Genomic DNA, 19,341 nt, shown 5'->3' on the forward strand with positions numbered 1-19,341 from the left:
TGAAGTCTGGCCCTGGCACAAAGCCCCAATTCAGGAAGTAAAGCTAGAGTGCTGATTAAAAAAAACAAAAACCTCACCAAACAGTATAAAAAATTATTGTGGATGTAAATCCATCATAACTGCAAGCATAGATGCAAAAGAAAAAAATGGATGTACCAACAACTGAAAAAACAGATGTCCCAACTGAATAACTAGAAAAAACTAGAAAAAACAAAGCAGGAGATTAAAAAATAAAATTAAAGCTTTGAAAGAAAGAATTAAAAGGAGAATAAGTAGCTTAGGAGAAAAAGTGGCTCTTCCCCCCAGAAAAAGACTCTGTAAAAACCAGAAGAGACCAAACAGAAATCAATTACTCCATAATATAAGGAAATGTTAGAACAAAATTAAAAGATTGAAAAAAATAAAATAAAACAAGATATCTGATATAAAAAAAAGATTAAGATAACAGGTAAAGAAGAGAATTTAAGAATCATTAGACTTCTTGAAAACCATTGTTTAAAAAAAAAAAAACTGGGAATCATATCTCAAAAAAGTATAGATCAAAATTGCCTACATCTATTAGAACCTGAAGGCAAAGTGAAGAAAGAATTCACAGATGACCTCCTGAAGGAGTCATCAAAAGGAAAAACCCCAAGAATATGATAACCAAAATTCAGAGTTCCCACAAAATGCTTACAAAAACAAAATTTAGAGTTCCATCCAGAAAGAAGTTCAAGTAATCAGGGCCAAATCAGAATCACATATGATCAGGCAGTTTCTAAGAGCCAGAAGAGATCACAGAATATACTAATTCCAAAAGATAAAAGATCTGGCCTTATAATCAAGAATTATTTACTGTGCAAAATCAAGTACAATCTTAAAGGGGGAAAAAAATGGACCTTTAATGAAACAGAGGTCTTTTAAGCACATTCTGATGAAAAGAGCAAAGATGAGTAGGAACTTTGAAATACAAACACAAAACTCCAGAGCAAGTAAGAAAGGTAAAGTTAATCAAACAATTGGAAGGAGGTGTATGATGATGTAATACTAATATTCTAATAGGGGTATAAGACACAAGCATTTAGCTCTCCAGACCTTAATATCTTCAAAGGATATTTGAGGGAGTAAAGTAGAAAAATAAAGCGGTGGAGTGGTTCTGTTTTAAGTATTTGAGGAGGGGAAAAAAACGGGAGGGTAAAGAAGGAATACACTAGTGACAAAAGAGAGGCAAGGGGATAGAATGTGCTATTTTCCATAATTGTGAGGTAAGATAAGAAGAATGTACAAATTGGAGGCAGGGCTGGAGTAGAGGACATGAGCCTTACTCTTAACTGACTGAAACAAAAGAAGAAGTAATAACCACAAGGTGCAAAGACATATTTTTTTCCCCTCATTTCTTTCTCTTTGCTAATGGTAGGGAGGGGCTGCAAGGGAAGGGAGAATTTTCAATAGTGATGCCTACAAAAAAAGAGGGTCATTGAAACATTTTTTAAAAATGCTCAGTTTAGAAGGAAGCACAGATGATTAGGACAGATTCAAAAGTAACAAGTAGAATTATATTATTTTTTTTTTAAAGCAAGTGATGTGACATGGAGATTAACAGCTAAAAATAGAGTCCTCTTTATGTGATGTTATACGTACACAGAAATCCTCTTTCTTGGTGTTTAATTTCAAAATAAAATATGAAATTTTTAAAAATAAACTTAAATAAATGGATTTAAAGCTTTCAAACTAGTATTCCCTATACCTAAAGTTAGCAACATTACCAACTGATACAACTGAGTCAGTATATTGGTTTATCTATCAGGTTTTCTTTGATAATTTGGGTTGAAGGAGCATAACTGATGGAACTTTCTAGCTGAAGAGGTTATAACGGACATGGAAGACTAGCAATAGGCTAGATGCAGGGGTGCGCAACATGAGGCCTCCAAGCCACATGTGGCCTTCTAGGTCAAGAAGTGTGGCCCTTTGACTGAATCCAAAGTTCACAGAATAAATCCCCTTAATAAAAGGATTTGTTCTGTAAAACTTGGGCTCAGTCAAAAGACTGTACCCAAGGACCCTGAAGGTCACAAGTGGCCTGCAGACTGCAGGTTCCCCGCCTCCTGACTGGCAGAAGAAATAAATAAAAAAGCAGCAACACTTAGAATTACCTTTGGGGTATCAACCCCAAATACTACTTTCACTACACTGACTTAGGCATTCTGCATGACTGATGTGAATGTTTTTGAGCTCCTCTAGAGGGGGTAGGTGAGAAAGTCTCTGGTCTATAGCTCTGGAGTCTGGGATGGCTTTCAAAATCCTCTGGACCACCTTGAAAGATCCTGGAGAAGTTTTGTGTATCCTAAGCCCAATGAAAACCCTCCAAGCCAATCAGAAACTTCCAAGGTAACCTGAAACCTCCCTGCCTGCTTAAGGGTCCTTTATTATCTTCTTGGGATATATAGAAAGAAATGAATGGGCTGAGCAATTACAACCTATAGGCAAGAGGACATCAAATCAATAGCTCGGAACTCTCCCTCCAAAGTATAGCTGGATGGAGCAGAGGGGAAGGTGCTGAGCCTTAAGTCAGGAAGATTCATTCTCCTGAGTTCAAATCTGGCCTCAGACACTTAACCAGCTGAGTGAGCCTGGGCAAATCACCTAACCTTGTTTGCCTCCGTTCCTCATCTATAATAAAAAGTGGAGAAGGAAATGGCAAACCACTCTAGTACCCTTTCCAAGAAAAAACCCCAAAAAGGGTCATAAAGAGTCAGACATGACTAAAATGACTGAAAAACAACAACAAATAGCCACTGTACCCCTACTGAAGTACACAACAAATGGTTCAACGTTCCTTCAAGGACATCAAAATTGTTATCATTTTTTATTGATAATGATGTACTTCACACAGACCCATTTGCTTTTCTTTCTTGCATTTAAAAAAATAGGACATTTTTGTCTATGTGAGATAGTTTAAGTATATTCCTACTACACAAAGGGATGGCTTAGACAAAGCCTCAAAATGTCCACTACGGGTAGGCTCATTCCATCCTGTTTCTTCCATCATTCTCTGTTGGTGCTGGCATGGACCAGGCATCACTGCAATCAATGTATACTGGTGATCCAGGTAAAGAAAAGTTAACTGCCTTTGGTCCCTTATCCCCTACAACCAATTTCTCCCTGATTTTTGCTTGAGCATTCACAGCAAATTCTCAAATAAAATTGAGCCTGGGAAATTTAGCCACTTTAAGTACTGAAACCTATTGCTAAACAGGGTACAGTGGGAGAAAAGCTCACCCTGCCCTCAGGTTTGGGTGGCCCCAACTCCAGAAAACAGAACTTATTTTTCTAACTGTAACCAAATTGCACTACACTAGCATTAAAGCATTTAATTCATGCAAATATCTTTCTAAATAGTTCCAAAATTCTATTTAAAACTTGAGAGCTAATGATGCATCTGGTTGCTCTGCAATTTTGGCAATTTGCCTAGTATTATTAGATATGAAAGATGGGTTGTTTCTGTTGAAGGGAAACTTTATAGTTCAACAGATTAAACCGCAGAACCACATGAATTATTTGCTATTTAGAGGCAAGGAACTATATGGTTAGAGAGGTTCTCATGAGAGTGACTATCATACGTTTAGAAAGGGTCATTCCAGATAAATGACTATTCTAATTTTAAAGTCCTTGAGAAAAGGAAAATCTATAATATACAATTTGCTTATTTTGAATGACTTATTCCTTCCTCAAATAATTTACTCTTCAGCAGGAATTATGTATCAACTTAATACTTTAATAAAGTTGGGTGGCCCTGGATGTCTGATTGTTTTCTCAAAAAAGGTTAAAAAGTCTGTAAAATAATATAATAAGCCACACTTACACAGGACAACATCACTGCATTACTGAACTTCTTCACTATTCCTCTGGCTCACCTTGATGCTGATGGGAAGCATTCGCTGGGCTGAGCTGCCTGCAGTCTGACTGCCTGGACCAGTTGCTGGGGAGAAACTTCCATCTTGACTGCACACTGTTTCAAATGACTATTTCTGCTCCTTGAAGTAGTGAATGACTTGCCACAGATCGGGCATTCCGGGATCTTAGGTGTAATAGAGGCAGGTTCCAGTGACTTCTCTGACTCATCTAAGCATCTACAGAAGAAAACCCAAAATAAAATATTCCTTTACAATATAGTACATTATGACAAAGATTTAGATATGCTGTGGGTCAATCAGTCATGAAAACATTTCATAACAAACAGCATGTAAACTATGTGCTCAGTTACAGAATCTCTGTACAAATCCTTAAACTTTTTTACTTGTGACACTTCTGTACCTGAGAAATTTTTATGCAACCCCAGGTATGTGGGTATATAAAACAGGTATCACAAAAAACATTTCTGGTAATAAACATAAAAAAAAATTTATCTTAAAACAATTCTTTGGTATACATATAATTTTACCATTTATTAAAAATGAAAGCAAATTTGCATACTAATGAGATGGATGTGCTTATTTATTTTTACATAAAGACTCAAATCTTAGCGGACTATTTGGTACTGCAGGACACAGAGCATCTTCAAGGTTTTTCAGAGTTGATCAATATTTTAATTTTATAATTGTCAATGCTGCATTCAGAACCAAGGCTGTTGTGTTGTTATGTTGCAGGATGCAACATAGGCAAGGGCTGCCAGAAACACCTTGGATTCATTACATATTTGATTTTGAATTAATTTTTGGTCGTTGCATATTCAGAAACCTTTCACTGCTGCCAAATCTGTTACAACCTCCACATTCATTTACAAGACTCCATATGGGGTCTTGATTCAGAGTTGAAGAAGTGCTACCTTAGATTAAGGAGCATAGATCAAGTACATGAGAAGGAGGCTGGCGAAAGGAAAGCAGAGTTTCAGTCAATGATGTTGCCATTAACAAGTGTCCTTTACAGCAACAAAGTATGATTAGTATTAATACTGTAAAGCTTCCAAGATTAACATCATGGCAAATAACTCATTTTGATTCCATACAACACTGATGTGGCCATTAAACCAGATGGTAACCTAGAGATGCAACAATGTAAGCCGGTCTAACCTGTTAACATGTTGTTCCCTTCGAGTAGCATTCATGGCTGACAGATCCTTCTGACAAATCTGGCAGAAAAACAAACCTTCTTGCTCCAGACTGTCTGAATTCTGGGGGGTCTCCTGACCAAATTCCTGCTGTAAGGCCAAGGCCAGAGCTGCATCACTCTCTGTCACAGAAAGCCCTGGCATGTTTCCTGGGGGAAAAAACAAATTTTCTTAAGGGAAAAATTTCTCTCTGGAAATTTACATTTTAAAACATGGCATAATAATAGCAAGAGGGACCTTAGAAATAATTTATTCTAACCTTTTTATTTTACAGAGTTTTTAAAAAGGTTTTCCTGGGGGGGAAAAAGAAGATTTTCTTGGCTGGCCCATGACAAACAGACCCAGTCAATCCAGTCTAACAAAGAACATTAGAATCCAACATTAGTTCAATGACTAAATTTCTTATGAGCCAGATAACATACTCTGCAAAATGATAAATGGCTTAATCTTTGTCTCAAACAAAAGAAGAAGAAACACACCTCTCCCCTCTCAGTGAAGAAGTATGGTATTAAAGATGCAAGATGGAGATACAGATTACCGCAATTTATTAAGAGAGAGGAGTGTGTGCGCAAGATAAAGATAAATGGTAAAAAAAAATTAAAGATAAGAAAAAATGGTCAATGGCTCCTTTTCACTTCATGAGCTGTCAGACAGGCCAGTGAGTACCACTAAGTGGGAAAGACTCTATATACAGTGAACTGAGTGACTAGGAAGCTTGGCTAATGAATACTAAGGCTCCAATTTTCCAAGGCCTGCCAAGGATATAGACAAGGCAAAACACAAGAATGACAAGTCTAAAGCACTCGCTTTTTATCTTCCCTATTTTGGCTGAAATGTAATCCTTCAGATACCATATACACTGTGTTGCTGAACAGCTAGATGGTGCAGTGGTTAGAGCAGCAGTGCAGGAGTCAGGAGGATCTGAGTTCAAATCTCACCTCAGACACTTGACACTCACTAACTGTGTGACCTTGGGCAAGTCACTTAACCCCATTGCCTCATCCTGGGTCATCTCCAGTCATCCTGATGAATATCTGGTCACTGGATTCAGAAGGCTCTGGAGGAGAAGTGAGGCTGGTGACCTGCACAGGATTCCCTCACTCAAAACAAAGCCCAAGTGCAAGTCATGCCATTATTTCTCTGATGGCATGGTTGTCTTCAGCAACGAAGGATGAATACACACTGGGTTGCTGATTAAATACTGGGTGGCAACTTCTCTCCAAATCTATCTTCTTTCCTTGAATCTCAACCTCTAATACTATGGAGTGTTTACATCTCAGTCACAAAGGACAGAACTCTAAATCCACTTGGTCCAATACTGAAGTCCTTCCCTTATTTAAAAGATAAATTATGATTGCCATTTAGAGACCAAGGACATCATCTGCATGATGTGTCTGATAAACATCAATGGAGTTCCAATTCGGGACCAATAAATCCATCCCCAAAGGCAATATTAACACTGAATACTGCTATATACGAGGCCGATTATACCATGCCTTTTTCCTTTGTGTTCTTTTGAGAGAGGTGGATTCATACTGCTTAGGATGTAAGAAAGAATGGAGACCATCTCAAAGAAATCAAGAAACAATACTAGGAATCCTGCCTTCTATTCCCTAGTTGTAACCTCTTGACTTTGTTGAGAAGATACATTACCATTATTCAGTGCATTCTCCTCCTGTCTGGATTTTGGGATATTTTCTTTAAAGACAGTCTCCACTAAACAACCTTCAGGGGTATGTTTCAACCTTTCTGGATCTGTTCTCTTGAACTGCTGCATTTTTTGCAATACCAGCTCTGCTGCCCGGGGTTTGGAGACACTTGGTAACAAAGCAGTTTGACTGTGTGATGTTGTCTGAGAAGAGTCACCTGGAAGACCTACTGACGGAAAAAAAAACTATTCATCTTACACAGAGTAATACAATCCTGTTCTAAAATACAAGATAAAGCAGTCTACTTTAATATGGCCTTAACTGACTGATTGTTAAGTACATTTAGGGTTAGGGTTTTGGTTTTTTATTGACAAAGGATTTGGAGCTTTCCTCACAGAGACAGTATTGAGAGAGAGAAAAAAATAAAAAGTACACAGCAGAGAACAAAAGAAAACTTAGAAGTAAGCACAGAAAAGCAGGGTAGCTTTGGAAATGATGTGTAATGTTTATTACGTAGTTTTTCAAAAAAAAGTAAACAGTGTGAAATGGAAATTCATAGTTTTATATTGAATCTTCTTTTTTTATGTTGTGCTGTATACCCAGAAATATTCTTTTTTTGTCTTTTTTAATTTAAGTTCAAAATGAATAAGAACTTTAAAAATATTTTTTAAAAATGATGAGCAGGATACCTACAGAAAAACTTGGAAAGATTTACATGAACTGATGCAAAGTGAAATGAGCAGAACCAGAAGAACATTTTACACAATAACAGCAATGTTGTACAATGAACAACTGTGAATGAGTTAGCTATTCTCAGCAAAACAAAGATCCAAGATAATTCTGAAAGAATTATGATGAAAAGTGCTATCCACCTCCAGAGGAACAAGTGATGAGTCTGAATCTAGACTGAAGCATATTATTTTTTACTTTTCTTGTTTTCATGAGGTTTTCTTTTTTCTTATAACATAACAAAATATGTTTGAATGACTGCAATTTAAACCTGTATAAAATCGTTTGCCTTCTCAATGAGGAGGGAGAAAATTTGGAATCCAAAAAATTCTTTTGTTGTTTCTGAGCTTTGTTGGAAGGGGAAAGGCAAGGCAATTGGGTTTAAATGACCTGCCCAAGGTCACACGGCTAGTAAGTGTCAAATGTCTGAGGCAGAACTTGAACTCAGGTCCTCCTGACTCCAGGGCCAGTGCTCTATTCACTGTGCCACCTAGCTGCCCTGGAACTCAAAATTTTTTTTTCCAATTGTATTTATTTATTTATTTTTAGATTTTGACATTCATTTCCACAAAATTTTGGGAACTCAAACTTTTAAAAAAATAAATGTTAAGCTTTGTTTTTGCATGTAATTGCGAAAATTTAAATATTGAAATCAGAGGAAAAAACGACAACAGGAATTTTAATTTGGTTACCTGTCCATTTTTTTGGCTGACTTGGCTGTGGCACAAGCTCTTTTTGAGGGGCTGCAAGCATGTCTTCCTCTCTTTTTGAAGTAGGAGCCACTCTGCTTTCATGGGAAGTGACTTCACATTTTCCTTCATTCTGTGGTGCTGGACCTCCCTTGACCAGCTTTGTTTTCTTTTCTGGGGAGTCATGGCTGACTTTGGTCTTAGTAGGAAGTTTGGACCTTTTTAATTTGCTTTTTGTTGGATTGCTACTAGCCTCCTTTTGAGTCCTTGCTTCTCCTAGGCCTTCTTTGGCCCCTTTCTTCCTCACCCTTCGAAGAAGTTTGGAGCATAGTTCGTTAAAATCATCATCCGACTCATCCATCAACTGTTTGGTTGTTGTTTTTTTTAACACATGTAGACTGATATCCAGAGAAGAATCAGTATATACATGCATAGATGAGAATATGAGCTAAATTGTAAGTATGTCTACTTATACAGAGCATAAATCCAAGACTTGTCTTCGTTTTTGTGCCTCTGCTTTCCCCACCAGAACACTTTCACAGTAAGTATATTTATGTTTTAACGAGAGCAAAATATATTTCTTTGCTCTCTATAGTAGTTGAAAACATTTCTGTTCAGTCTGGGCATTAAGTTAAGCACAATCTTTTAGGTTTCCCTCTGGAAGAATTTCTTATTTTCCAACATGAACTTCTAAAGCAGACTATGTACCTATTTGAAACTCAGGTGATTATCTAAGATCTCCATGGCAGTGAAATAAGCTTGGTTAATTATGTAGAGTCTACTTCAGTATCTGTAGGAAACAAAAAATATTTAAATGAAATTGACAAGTTTTATCATCTTATAGCATTCCTTTCAAACAAGGACTGGAGGTTGAGGGGGAGATTGAGTCTTTATAGCAGCAACATCCCTTTCAAAACAATGAGGTACTGGGGGAGGAGCCAAGATGGCTGAGTAGAAAGACACACATATGCTAGCTCCTAACCCACAGCCCATAAAATATATTGGGAGAAAAAAGGGAGAAATGGAATGGGGCAAATTATCTCTTATAAAACAGGCAAGCAAAAGACTTTTTAGTGAACGGAAAAAGAGGGGAGGTGAGAGAAAAACATGAAGTTTACTCTCATCACATTCCACTAAAGGAAGGAATAAAATGCACACTCATTTTGGTATGAAAACTGTCGAGTACTGTTCTTGCTGCTAGGAGATAAGAAATACAGGTAAGGGGGTATAGAAAGTTATCTGGCCCTACAGGACAAAGGGGAAGATGGGGACAAGGGAAGGGAGGTATGATAGAAGAGAGGGCAGATTGGTGATAGGGGCAATTGGAATGCTTGGTGTTTTGGGGTGGGGGAGGGGACAAATGGGGAGAAAATTTGGACCTAAAATTTTGTGAAAAATGAATGTTAAAAGTCAAATAAATTAATTAAATAAAAAAAATATGTGCATTAAAAAAATAAATAAAATCAAATTAAAAAAAAACAAAAACAATGAGGTACTGCGCCAAGGGAATGTTACAATGAGCACTAACAATGAAACTAAGCGGGAAAACAGGTTGGCAAAAATCTGGTTTGGACCAACATTTCATACCATATACCACAATAAGCTCCAAATGGATTATAACACCTTGATATAAAATAGTTGAAGGACAGAGAATAAGATATCTTTCAGAACTACAGATAAGGGAAGAGTTCTTGATCAAATAAGAGATATAGAGGATCACAACAGACAAAACAATTATGACTATATATAACTGAAAATTTTTTTTGTATAAACAAAATCACTGCAGTTTAATAGGGAAGGGAAACAAGCTGGAGGAAAATATCTGTTGATAAAGATTTGATATATAATATACAGGGAGACAAATATAAATATACATGGAAAAGAGCCATTCCTGATAGTCAAAAGATATGAACAGACATTTGTCAAAAGAAGAAAGGCAAACAATCAACAATCACATGAAAAAAAGTGCTACAAATCACTAATTATTAGAAAAATGTCAATTAAAACAACTCGAAAGTTCTACCTCACACTCATCAGATCGGCAAAGATGAGGAAAACGGAAAATGTTGGAAAGGATATGAGAGGAAAGGCACATTAGCATGCTGTCAGTAGAGTTGTCATTCTGGAAAGCAGTTTGGAAATAAACACCTAAAGTCACTAAACTGATTCAGTTCTCTAAAGGTAAAACAAACTGACCTTGTTAAACAACTTTTAAAACAAAACTCAAAGGAAAACTAGGATATTTTTATCTTTTTATCTTTGTATCTCCGGCCTAAACCCCTCAACAACCAAAACAATGTGAGGATATGTATTAAGTTCTTACTGTTTGTTAAACTGAATTGACTGAATCAAGTTAGCAAGTTTTCTTCAGTATCAATACTGTCATACAGCAATAAACCTTGACTCAAAAACATCCAACGACCTTTTCTCAATCCTTATTCTCCTTGACTTCTCTGCTGCCTTTGAGACAGCTGATCACCCTCTCCTCCTGGATATTCTTTTCTCTCTGGGTTTTCAGGATTCCACTCTCTCCTGGTTCTCCTAACAATCAAACCTCTCCTCAATCAAAACCGCTTTTGCTCTATCCTTATCCAAGTTATGGAAAACCATTAACCATGGGTGTCTCACAGAGCTCTGTCCTGGGCCATCTTCTCTTTTCCCTACACATTTCACTTGGGGATCTCATCAGCTCCCATGGATTTAATTATCTTATCTATGCTGATGATTCTCCCTAACTTCTCTCCTGACCTCCAGGCTCACATCTCCAGTGTCTAGTAGACATTTTGAACTGGATGTCCTGCAGACACTTTAAACTCAACATACCCAAAATTAAATTCATCTAAACCCTCCTCACCTCCAACTTTCCTATTATCATGAGGGCACCACCATCCTTCCAGTCCCTTAGGCTCTCAACCTAGGTGTCATCTTCCATTTTTACTATCTTTCTCCCTCCATATTAAATCCATTGCCAAGGCCTATCAATTTCACATTTGCAACATCTCTAGACTACAACCCCTTCTTTCTGATACTGCCACCCTAATGTAGGCTCTCATTATATATTATGCCTGGACTACTGCAATAGCCTGCTGGTTGGCTGGCCTGCCACAAGTCTCTCCCTATTATAATCTACCCTCTTTTTAGCTGCTAAAGAGATTTCCCTAAAGAGCAAGCCTGACTATGTCATTCTCTTACTCAATTAACTACAGTGGCTCTCTATCACCTCCTGGATTAAATATAAAATAAAATTGCCTGTTGATAATCAAAGCCCTTCATAACCTATTGCCCCTCCCTCTCTCAAATATATACCTTTCCTGTTTTCTTACACTTTACAATCCACTGCTCTTCTACACACACACACACACACACACACACACACACACACACACACACACACACAGCTCTTCAATACAGTGACACTGAACTCCTTGTTGTTCCATAAACAAGACATTCCATCTCTCAACTTCAGGCATTTTCATTTTCTCCCATGCCTGTAATTCTTTCCTCTCATCTTTACTTCTTGACTTTGTGGTTTCCTTCAAATTCCAGCTAAAATCTCACCTTCTTCAGGATGCCTTTCCCAATCTCTCTTTATTCTAGTGCCTTCTTCCCTCTGTTGATGATTTCCTATTCATCTTGTATACAGCTTGCTTCTACATAATTATTTGCATGTTGTACCCCCATTAGATTTTAAGCTCAAGGACAGTCTTTTGCTTTTCTTTGTATCTCAAGCATTTAGCACAGTGCCTGGCACATAGCAGTAGGTCCTTAATAAATAAATGCTTATTGACTGACAAGGAAAAGAAAAATACTAATGTGTATGACTTACTGTACTATCAGCATGCTATCTTACTTGACTATTTGAGGCTATTAAACTGTGATTTGCTGAAGATTTTTATTATTAGTTGAAAGTTCAACAAGCATTTATTAAGCATCTACTATATACAAAGCCCCATGCTATTCTATGGGAATTACAAGAAACATGGATCCATCCCATGAAGCTTAAATCTCATGATACAACATGAAAAAAAAAAAGAAAAGGATGTGAGGAGGGAGAGTAAAAGAAACACTGAATTTTCTAGCAAAGACTGCCTCTTCCCGAGAGTCAAGGCCCAGGCCCAAACATCTCAAGCATCTGTGGGTTTGGGAGAACAGTAAAGGGATGTTCAACTTACTTCTGCTTATGACGGAAGCTTCCACAGCCCTAGGGCTGAGAACACATCAAGAAGAGACCATAATAGAAAAGAAGTGAAAGGAGAGACAAGAGGAATGAAAGACTGGGAGACAGCAAACAAACATGAGAAAAAGACTGGTGGGAGAGAAGACACAGTCCTTGAATATAAATTGCCCATAGCTTTGTTGAAATTCTACCCATTCAAGATAACTTTCCTGACCTCCCTCCGGTCTCTTAGACCCCACGGTCCTTATCGAATTCAGTCCCCGGCTCATGGCACACTTGTCATCCCACTCCTCAGCTACCCATCACTGTACAGTGAGCTCCCTGGGCAGGGACCCTGGTTACCCTCTCGGGGCTCCTCACTGATGTACAGGGGCCCATCTGTCAAACGAATGACCAAATTTAAGACCAGACACACGTGGAAGAAAGGAAAGGACCGGAGAAGGGGCACTCGGCCCAGCGCTGCCAAGATCCATGCCTCTACTGCACAAAGCATCACGTACAGTAACTAAAATCCGGGGCAGCGGAAGGCATCAGCACCCTAACCGTGGGCACGTCGGCCTCGGGCTCCCTGGGACCAGCGCCGGCCAGTCCGTCTCTGACCCGGCCCAAACCCCTCACCAGCCCCCTGACACCGGGAACAGCAGGGCACCTCCGGGGGCGGTGACAGCACCAGGGCCCCGGGCTAGGGCCGGCGGACAGGCCACATTCCGGGGTCGCCCCGGGTGGCATTTTCCGAGGGCGGAGCTTCGCAGCATGGTCCCCTACTCTCCACCGCCCTGTCCCCCAAGCCTACCCGGGGCCCCGCCGCGTAGCCGGGGGGCAGCAGCGAAGAGCAGGCGGGGCGGCGGGGCAAACACACCCAGACCACCAGGAGGAGGAGGAGGGGGAAGAAAGGACTGGCCGCCTGCCTGGCGGGGGGCAGGAAGGGGCCCAGCGCCCCACGTCACGGGGTCAAGGGGTGATAGCGACTCGTACCACGCAATCTTCCCACCCCTTCGTCCCGCTTCTCCTACCCCAAGGGCTCCGGCAACTGAGACTCCCTCCTCTGCAAAGGGCCGCGTCCTCGCCCGCGCAGGCGCAGGCGCACTCCCTCCTGCGCAGGCGCGCCGCCCCGCCCTCGCTGCCGGGGGAAGTTCGCGCAAGCGCGCGGGGCCGGAAGACGGCGGTCTCCCACCGCGCCTGTCGGGAGTGTCCGCGGGGCGGCCGGACAGCGAACCTCCCCAGTCCTGGGGCAGTGGCGAGCGGTGGTTCAGAATTTAGCCGACGGACTTTAGCTCCTGGATAAAAAAAAAAAAAAAAAAATGTTAAATTTCGAGTTAAGAAGGCAGAGTGGGCCGCGGGAGGGGGCGGGATTCTTTAGCGGGGAATGCGAGGCCTCTGCGCCCCGAAGGGCTTGCTTGTTTCTCCTCCAGGTTCTCCGGGATTTGGGGGTCATTTGCGCTCGTCGCCTCCACTTTCTCGCTGGCCGCTCTTCCACCCCCCCTCCCCCAGCCCCAGAGTTCCTATCGATAAGGCCTTTTGTCCGGCCCTGCGGCCACGGACCCTGCCCGACACCCTCCAGTCAGGTCCGCAAGCTTTTCTTAAACGCGGGCTGTGTGCCAGGCGCTGTGCCAGGCGCTGTGCCAGGAGAGGCAAAGACAGGCAAAGGGACCATCCCCGCCGTCCTCGAGCCCGCCGGGTCGTAGGGGAGACACGTGCAAAGAGCAGATAAGATAAACCGGGGAAGGCTGCTTGCGGAAGGTGAGACTTTAGCTGAGACTTCGGGACAGCGCGGAGGGAGGGAACCCTCGGGGGGCAGCCCGGAGGGAGGGAACCCTCGGGGGGCAGCCGGTGGAGATGGAGAGTCGGGAGACAGGAGGCTGCGGTCTGGGACGCAGAGACCCGAGCACCCTGCGGGGAAGACAGGTGAGGTAGGTAAGCAGAAGAGGCAGGAAGGAGCCCGACAGGAGTGTGTATTTATGGGGGGGTCCCCTCTCCCGGACAGCCCCCCTCTTCGCTGTGTTTCCATAGCCCTGCCCTCTCCTGTCTTCTCTCTCATCCCCTCGCCTCTTTTCTCTGAGTTATCCTTTTTGACTTGTAGATCTGCATCTTCACCCCCTTCTCTCTCCTGCCCTCAGTCCCGAGTGGCCCGCTGTCTGTCTGACGTCTCCACCAGAGGTCAGCCCAGTAAACTCAGTGTGTCTGAAGCAGAACCTCCCAGCTCCGCTGTTCAGCCCAGTTTCGGCTGAGGGCCCCCGCTGCCCTTCCAGACACTCAGGTTCCCCAGCTGATGAGAGATCCTTGCTTTTTTTTCTCTTACTGCTAACACTCCAGTCAGTTGTGGAGTCTTAGGCATTCTTTCTCTATGACTTCTTGTCTGTCAGTCTGTCCCTTTCTCTCCACTCTGGGGTCCCATCCCTGCTTGGGCTGTTGCACCTTTAAACAGGTCCCTGCTTTCGCTGTACTCCCCCAGAGGCATCGGCTAGACTGATCTTCCTAAGACATAGGTCACTCTCAAACCGAAATAGGGAGGAGTGATTTTATATGGCCCCCCTAGGATGTAATTCACACTTCTCAAGCTGGCATTCAAGATCTTCCACAATTTTACTTTTCCAGACTTCATTCATGCTAATTCTTTCAGTTCAGGTGTCACATCCCCATTTCTCTTCTCTCTCCCTCCCTGAGTCTTCCCAAATTGCTTTGTTTTCAGTCATTTCAGTCATATTCTTTATGACCCCATTTGGGGTTTTCCTGGGAAAGATACTGGAGTGGTTTGCCATTTCTTTCTCCAGTTTATTTTACAGAGGAGGAACTGAAGCAAACAGGGTAAAGTGACTTGCCCAGGGTCACCCAGCTAGTAAATGTCTGAGACCAGATTTGAACTCAGGTCAGCCTGGCTCCAGACCCAATGCTCTAGCCACTGTGCCATCTAGCTGCTCTGCTGTGTATTTACCTATTACTCTACAGGTTGTGGGCAGCATTAGATCTGAAGTCCTAGAATCAAATGCCAGCTGTGCTACTTATTTAGAACTCTGCTACCTTTGGAACCTGGGGCAGGTGACCTGGGTTCACAATCCAGATCTGTCACTTATTACCTGTTGTAACTCTGGGCAAGTCACTTAACATTTGTGGGTCTCAGCTTTCCTACCTATAAAATGAAAGGGTTGGACTAGAAAATCTCTAAGGTCCCTTCTAGTTCTAACATTCTATGATTCTAGCTAAGTTTGAAGCAGCAAGAGAAAATTATGAAAGGAAGCATGGGATCTGAGCACCGGCTGGTCAGGTATTAAATAAATGGTATATTAAAAAAAAAAAAAAAAGATCAGAGAGCAGGCAGGAATTGGGGCCAGAAACAGGTAGGCTCAAATCCTAGCCATGATACTGTGGACAAGTCACTTGACCTTTCTGAGCCTCATAGGGGGATCTAATTTAAGCTTCCCTCAAGGGTTTTTGTGAGGTCCAAATGAGATGGTATACATAAACTGCTTTGCAAACCTTAAAGCCTTATGTATATGTCAGTATAATTTAGAAATCAGTCTCTGGCGTGCAATCGAACATTTCTTAAGCATCTACTGTGTGCTAGGCAATAGGGATACAATCACAAAATTGAACTTGCAACCTTCCGGAAGCTTACATTCTATCAGCCAAGACAACATACACATTTCTGGTGATATATAAAATATATACAAGATAAATAGAAATTAATTTTTAGAGGAAAAGACACGAACATCCAGGGAGATCGAGAAAGGATCCCTGTAAAAGGTATCACTTAACCATAGTTTGAAAGAAAAGAGGGTTTCTGAAAGGCAGAGGGGAAGAGGGAGGGCATTCTAGGCATGGAGAATAGTCATTAGAAAGGTGCAAACACACCTTTAGAAGGTAGAATGTGTAATGGAAAGAGAGCAGAGTCATGTATAACTGAGTGAAAAGGTAAACTGGGGCCAGGTTATGAGGAGCATTAAAGGTTAAAAAGATCCCAGAGCAAAACCAGTTTGATCCTAGAGCAGGGTTTCTTAGCCCTTTTTGTCATGAACTTCTTTGGTAGGCTAGTGAAGCCTGTAGGTCCCTTCTCGTAATATTGATTTTAAATGCATGAAAATAAAATACATAGGATTACAAGTGAAGCCAGTTAAAATAGTTATCACAATACTAAGAAAAAAAATTCATGGATCCCAAGTTAAAAGCTCCTTTACTAGAGGCAATAGGAAGCTTCATTTTCATTACCAGTGAAATCAAAAAGGTGTTTTTTTCTCCCAACCCTCATATCCCACTAAGAAAAGTCTGGCCTTTTGCTGAAGCAAAATCAATTCACTGTGGTATAAAATTAACATAGTAAATATATAATTAGGGCATTTTTCCCTCTGGCTTAGAATAACCCTTCTCAAGTTCCAGGATGATCCTGGTTGCCATTTTCCTTAGCCTGTGCTGTAATTCACTATTCAGTTACGTGGGCTGAAACCATTTTATCTCAGCAGGAAAGTAGAAAAAAATAATTTGATTAAAGCACATATCCCCAAGCCAACTTACTGTGTGACGTTAAGCAAATCATTTCCCCTCTTTTTCCCCATTTTGAAATAAGAGGGTTGGACTAGATGGCATTTAAGGTCTTTTCGATATCTAAAGTTATAAGCACCTGTGATTACCCAGATTTTAAACACTAATTTAAGAAGCCATGATAACTGGATTTTCTGTGACCACCAGAAGCAGAAATCAGTGTGGGAACTAATAGATAGATATTATATAATATTTTACAAGATACTTTCATTATGACTCTCCTTTGTGATGATGAAGTACTATCCCCATTTTACAGCACTAAAAACTGAGGCTCAGAGAAGTTATAAGAATATTATGTCCAAGTGCAGACTCCGACTCAAGTTTCCTAACTCCAGGGCTCTTTCCAATTTAACATCCAGCTGCACTAGAGGGATTGTTAAATGAGTGGAAGTCTTTGACAGATATTGAGCAGTGTACAAATGGAAATGATTAATATTCAAATGACTGTCTCATGTCAGAAATCTCAGTGATACTACTCTTAAGGTCCAGAGAAGCAAATCAGGGAAACGGACAGTTTGAAGTAGATATCCTTTGTCCCTTAGTTGTGCTCCTGACTATTTCTCTTTTGGAAAGTAGTATAGAGAGAGTTAAAGTTTTATACAGTTACTAGGAAAGAAGGTCTCTGTTTCCCCATATGTAAAATGAGTTAGATTTGATGATCTCCAAGGTCCTTTCAAGCTCTGAAATTTTATGATTTTAAGTTGAAAACAGATATTCCTGGCCTGTAATTTGCTTATAAACTACAGTCATTTCCTTCTTATTGTTTTTGGCAGGAGGCATATTTAAGGGCTCAAGCAAAGAGGAATTGCTGTCTGGACACATGAAAAAATTTCTCTGCCGGCTGCTACAGCTCTACCTACACTAGAAAAGCTGTTGATAGGAAGTGGGGAGAAAACCATTTTGCATACTGTTGAGATTTCAGAGTGTATAGAAAGTTATTTAAAACATCTTCCTTTCTGACTAGTATCATGCGTCTTCAGATGGGTGGTGTTTGGCTTGAAAAATTAATGATTGAATTCCACCAGGCAACACTTTGCTTCAGCTGTAGCACTTTCTTCTTTAGGATTTAACTGTTCTGGACTTTCATGTGAGTGTATATATAGCTGACTATTTCCCCTGAATGTTTCTGCGCTAATAGACACAGCAGACACAGCAGGGGTGCAAATCGACATTGTCCCAAATTCGATTTTTATTAGTTCCTATTTCCTTCCTTCCAAAGTTTTTACTGGCAAGGTTGAGGAAGGGTGGGTCTGTGAATTGCTAGTATACACACACACGCACACACACACACACACACACTGTATATACATACATTTATGTACATGTGTATATGTGTATATTTGTATATAAACATGTATATATGTTTATGTATATATGTATGTACACACACGTGTTTTATTTTCTGAGGTTTTGTTCATGATCATATTTTTCATTTTTTTTAAAAATCATATTCATGGCCAAATAAAAAAAGCACAGTAATCATAAGACTTAGGTTCAAGTCTCAATTCTGACACTTATCCATAGCACTGGGCAATTCATTTCTCTAATTCTCAGTTTCTTCAGATTTAAAATGGGGATGTGGACTAATGCAGAAATATGTTCAATATGATTGTACATGTAGAGCCTATATCAGATTGCACACTGTCCTGAGGAGGGGAGAGGTAAGGAAGAGGGGAAAATTTAGAACTCAAAATTTTATAAAAATGAATGTTGAAAACTAAAAATTAATTTTTTTTTAAAAAAAAGAAAGGTCATAGAAATCACACAAAAAATAGGAATGTATATGTAGTAGCTACATCATGGGCTTGTAAGAATAGCATTTTATATTTATAAATGTTCTTTATAAATATAAGCTACTATTTATATTCTATTAATGAATCTTGTGTCTAAAGAGAATAGGATATTCCCAGATGACAAAACTTTTAGTATAAACAACCTAACCAGTGTCACATGGTTAGAATAATGTGAATTCAGCCTTCTACATGATCTGTTTTTTAGTAATTTGATTGTCACCTTGCTTCTCACCCGTGTCTCACCTCCAACAAATTGTATAATTTGGCAGATCCTGCAGGATCTGACCTTGTTTTGCTTATGACTTTTCCCTTTAAGAAAAGGGTACTGTAGTCAGTGACACATAGAGGGCTTTGGTACTTTTTGTGCCTGATGTTGTATAAACAGTTGTTGAATGAAGGGCCTTCCCCTACAAAGCAGAAATTCCATTGTTTCCATTGTGCTATGACTGAAATAAAGTCCTAAGTTCACAAGCTATATACTTGCCATCCCTTATGGATGTCTCAGTCTTTTCTTTTGCTAACACATCCTGATATAAAAATTATATCTACATGCATATATTTATGTTGCATTAAATATATTCCATTTACATAATACTCATCTACATACGTTCATTTTTCCTTTACCAATCCAGGACCAACTATAGTACTGTTCTCTGGAAATCATTCCAGGCATCTTAAGCATTGT

At 40.3% G+C, this 19,341-nt stretch overlaps 1 protein-coding gene and 1 long non-coding RNA gene across 7 annotated transcripts in view; one reads left to right on the forward strand and one right to left on the reverse strand.

Annotated features, from left to right (window-relative positions):
• SLX4 (SLX4 structure-specific endonuclease subunit) overlaps nt 1-13,460 on the reverse strand; it is a 45,684-nt gene extending 32,224 nt beyond the window's left edge. Inside the window, exons 1-5 of one of the 6 annotated variants that reach the window (XM_072603187.1) lie at nt 13,344-13,460; nt 8,157-8,943; nt 6,740-6,961; nt 5,049-5,235; nt 3,894-4,109 (exon numbers count right to left, since the gene is read on the reverse strand). In XM_072603187.1, coding sequence (XP_072459288.1) covers nt 3,894-4,109; nt 5,049-5,235; nt 6,740-6,961; nt 8,157-8,586 — 1,055 coding nt within the window. In that variant the 5' untranslated portion in view covers nt 8,587-8,943; nt 13,344-13,460. Of the gene's footprint in view, nt 1-3,893; nt 4,110-5,048; nt 5,236-6,739; nt 6,965-8,156; nt 10,843-13,343 lie in introns of those variants that run through there. The other 5 variants (XM_072603175.1, XM_072603205.1, XM_072603196.1 and 2 more) reach the window with 5 other exon arrangements.
• A 45-nt stretch (nt 13,461-13,505) lies between these two features.
• LOC140500572 (uncharacterized) lies at nt 13,506-19,131 on the forward strand. Its single transcript, XR_011965792.1, has 2 exons — nt 13,506-14,070; nt 17,637-19,131. It is a non-coding gene; the product is annotated as an uncharacterized lncRNA (long non-coding RNA).
• Nucleotides 19,132-19,341: the final 210 nt, after the last annotated feature.

This window comes from Notamacropus eugenii, chromosome 1, assembly GCF_028372415.1.
Source record: "Notamacropus eugenii isolate mMacEug1 chromosome 1, mMacEug1.pri_v2, whole genome shotgun sequence".
NCBI classification, from domain to species: Eukaryota; Metazoa; Chordata; class Mammalia; order Diprotodontia; family Macropodidae; genus Notamacropus; species Notamacropus eugenii.